The 3,415-nt window shown below is 39.5% G+C and overlaps 1 protein-coding gene across 1 annotated transcript in view; it reads right to left on the bottom strand.

The window, feature by feature from the left end:
- The window catches only part of LOC306764517 (uncharacterized protein), a gene marked incomplete at its 3' end in the record, with an annotated part of 4,550 nt that extends 1,408 nt beyond the window's left edge, over positions 1 to 3,142 (bottom strand). Inside the window, exons 1-2 of the mRNA XM_079251692.1 lie at positions 2,952 to 3,142; positions 5 to 1,513 (exon numbers count right to left, since the gene is read on the bottom strand). Of these exons, the coding sequence (XP_079107818.1) occupies positions 5 to 1,513; positions 2,952 to 3,006 (1,564 nt within the window). The 5' untranslated portion in view covers positions 3,007 to 3,142. The remainder of the gene's footprint in view (positions 1 to 4; positions 1,514 to 2,951) is intronic.
- Between the last annotated feature and the right edge of the window lie 273 nt (positions 3,143 to 3,415).

The following is a 3,415-nucleotide window of genomic DNA, read 5'->3' as shown; positions in this document are numbered from 1 at the left end:
CTGCAACCAACACAGCAGTAAAAACAAGGTAAGCAAAGAAATGGGCTGCTTTCCTCCTCCTCAATCATTCCATTTGGATTGAATTTCTCTTCACTTTTTTCTTCTTTAGCTTGCTGTTTTTTTTTGTTTTTGAGATCATCCTCACTGGCATTGACACCAGGATCCTGATTGGTATTTTCTTCGCCTTTAACTGGTATGACTTCTGGTTTCTGATTGGTGTTTAAATCAGACTCCCCAGACTTTCCAGACTCATCTTTAGGCTGTTTGGGTATGTCAGGCTGATTTTGGCCTTTTACTGGTATGACTTCTGGTTTCTGATTGGTGTTTAAATCAGACTCCCCAGACTTTCCAGACTCATCTTTAGGCTGTTTGGGTATGTCAGGCTGATTTTGGCCTTTTACTGGTATGACTTCTGGTTTCTGATTGGTGTTTAAATCAGGCTCCCCAGACTTTCCAGACTCATCTTTAGGCTGTTTGGGTATGTCAGGCTGATTTTGGCCTTTTACTGGTATGACTTCTGGTTTCTGATTGGTGTTTAAATCAGACTCCCCAGACTTTCCAGACTCATCTTTAGGCTGTTTGGGTATGTCAGGCTGATTTTGGCCTTTTACTGGTGTGACTTCTGGTTTCTGATTGGTGTTTAAATCAGACTCCCCAGACTTTCCAGAATCATCTTTAGGCTGTTTGGGTATGTCAGGCTGATTTTGGCCTTTTACTGGTGTGACTTCTGGTTTCTGATTGGTGTTTAAATCAGGCTCCCCAGACTTTCCAGACTTATCTTTCTGTTGTTTGGACATGTCAGGCTGATTTTGGCCTTTTACTGGTGTGACTTCTGGTTTCTGATTGGTGTTTAAATCAGACTCCCCAGACTTTCCAGACTCATCTTTAGGCTGTTTGGGTATGTCAGGCTGATTTTGGCCTTTTACTGGTGTGACTTCTAGTTTTGGATTAGTGTTGAAATCAGACTCCCCAGACTTTCCAGACTTATCTTTCTGTTGTTTGGACATGTCAGGCTGATTTTGGCCTTTTACTGGTGTGACTTCTGGTTTCTGATTGGTGTTTAAATCAGACTCCCCAGACTTTCCAGACTCATCTTTAGGCTGTTTGGGTATGTCAGGCTGATTTTGGCCTTTTACTGGTATGACTTCTGGTTTCTGATTGGTGTTTAAATCAGACTCCCCAGACTTTCCAGACTCATCTTTAGGCTGTTTGGGTATGTCAGGCTGATTTTGGCCTTTTACTGGTGTGACTTCTGGTTTCTGATTGGTGTTTAAATCAGGCTCCCCAGACTTTCCAGACTCATCTTTAGGCTGTTTGGGTATGTCAGGCTGATTTTGGCCTTTTACTGGTGTGACTTCTGGTTTCTGATTGGTGTTTAAATCAGGCTCCCCAGACTTTCCAGACTCATCTTTAGGCTGTTTGGGTATGTCAGGCTGATTTTGGTCCTTTGCTGGTCTGGCTGGTGGTTTCTGATCTTTGTCTTTTAAGTCCATATTTTTACCAACAGAGGCTCCTGTAAAAAAGAAAAGTAAGAGTGAAGCCCACATACAGAAGCACATCATCAAATCTCATAATACATTTCCATGAATGTCGTTTATGTACATCTTAATTCTGAAATGTGAGGTGTTGCATGGGACACGTTGCTTGTCCGCACCTTATTTTCTAATGGCAAAATGTTAAATGTTCCGTCTGTATTTGTGCAGTCCCGACTCAATTAATATGAAACCCAATCAATAGCAGGAATGTAAATTACATGTAAAGGTATAATGCAAAACCTTATAATAAAACACTAACATTCCAAGTTTGTCATTAGAAATGCTTGTCAGTTCTTGCACTGAAAACAACATGCAGCTTCATGGCTGCCACAAAAGCAAAACGGGCCAGTCAACCTTTGTGTGTGTGTGTGTGTGTGTGTGTGTGTGTGTGTGTGTGTGTGTGTGTGTGTGTGTTTGTGTCTGTGTGCAAAAATCTTTAGGCAGTGATCTAGGCTAGTCTCTTACAGTAAGTGAAAAACTCTTATACCTCACTCAATGTGTGCAGATCTCACTGAAAGATAACATATTCTGCCAATAATTAGTCATTAAAAGCAATACATTGGTTTTGTAAGTATGTGTATAAAAAAATCATATTTGTGAAAATAAAAATGAAGTTTAAAAACAAACTATTTGACATCCCCCTTGCAACACCTCAGCAGACCCCCCAAAGTCACAGACTCCCTCATAAATAAAACTGGAGTAATAATCACATTCATTTGAAACATACCATTATAAAAAGGAAAAACCCTTCATACACTGGAAAACAGTTTAGAAGTAAGCAAATGAGTTTGTTTTACAAGCTGGATAATACTTAATTTTAAACCACAGCTTTATCTTGCTTTTTATTATTAAAATTATCATACAATGTGGCGCAATTTCCTCTTGAGTTCCTCTCCGCTCTGATCATATAAATGTCTAAAAAAAAAAATGGCTAGAAGTTAAGGCACGTCTCTAGCAGATTTTTTAAAGGTGTACCTCTTGAGGACATTAGAAGTCTTTGTATAGTAAAACATGATGAATATTGTAGCGAAGATTTACAGCTTTATTTATGAAGGCCGGATTACCAAGCTAAGGACCAGCCTGCCTCAGGCCTCAAGTGTGTCTCAACCTGCTGTATTTACCTACCTTTTCTACTTAAATTGTCTATTGGTCCTGTTTTTATATCCAAAATAGCGACATCATACACACATACACACACATTAAGGGTTTGTTTTCGCAGTTTATACATAACAAGCATGGGTTTGTCACTTTCAAATAAAATTATTATGATTTCAATTCATTATTAAATGGTGAGACGACTACAGAAAGTGTCGCTTTAAAGTATAGCTGTTAGTGACTAAATGATTACTTAAATTACAAAGGATAATATTCCTAAAACAGGAAGGCTAATTAAAGCGATAAAAAAAATGTATTTACCTGTGACCAAACAGCAGCACAGAAATATGGAAAATACCCAAAATGCCACCTTCATTGTGACTTCTGCAAACACACACCGACGAAGTTTAAATATGTCTAAATTAATCCGGCTCTCCTTTAGACTCAAGCACAATCCGCGTTGACAAACGAAAGTCGACAGGTTCGAGGGTTTGACGAGTCGTCTTGTCCTGCTTCCGTGTCCTAACTGCTCTTCTTCTGCTCCTGTTGTAAACACAGCAGCGGAGTTTGCTGCCCCCTAAAGGTTGAACGTTGACACTCCAGCGTAGAGGAAACAACAGCTTCTGCCGTATTCACCTCCACGCTTGTTTGCATTGCATTAGAAATATATATATATATATATAATATACTTGTGTGTGTGTGTGTGTGTGTGTGTGTGTGTGTGTGTGTGTGTGTGTGTGTGTGTGTGTGTGTGTGTGTGTGTGTGTGTGTATAATGTGCAAACA

Source organism: Telmatherina bonti, assembly GCF_933228915.1.
Source record: "Telmatherina bonti genome assembly, chromosome: 13".
NCBI classification, from domain to species: domain Eukaryota; kingdom Metazoa; phylum Chordata; class Actinopteri; order Atheriniformes; family Telmatherinidae; genus Telmatherina; species Telmatherina bonti.
Note: the sequence above shows the minus strand (reverse complement) of the source record. Positions and strands in the feature narration are given on the sequence as shown.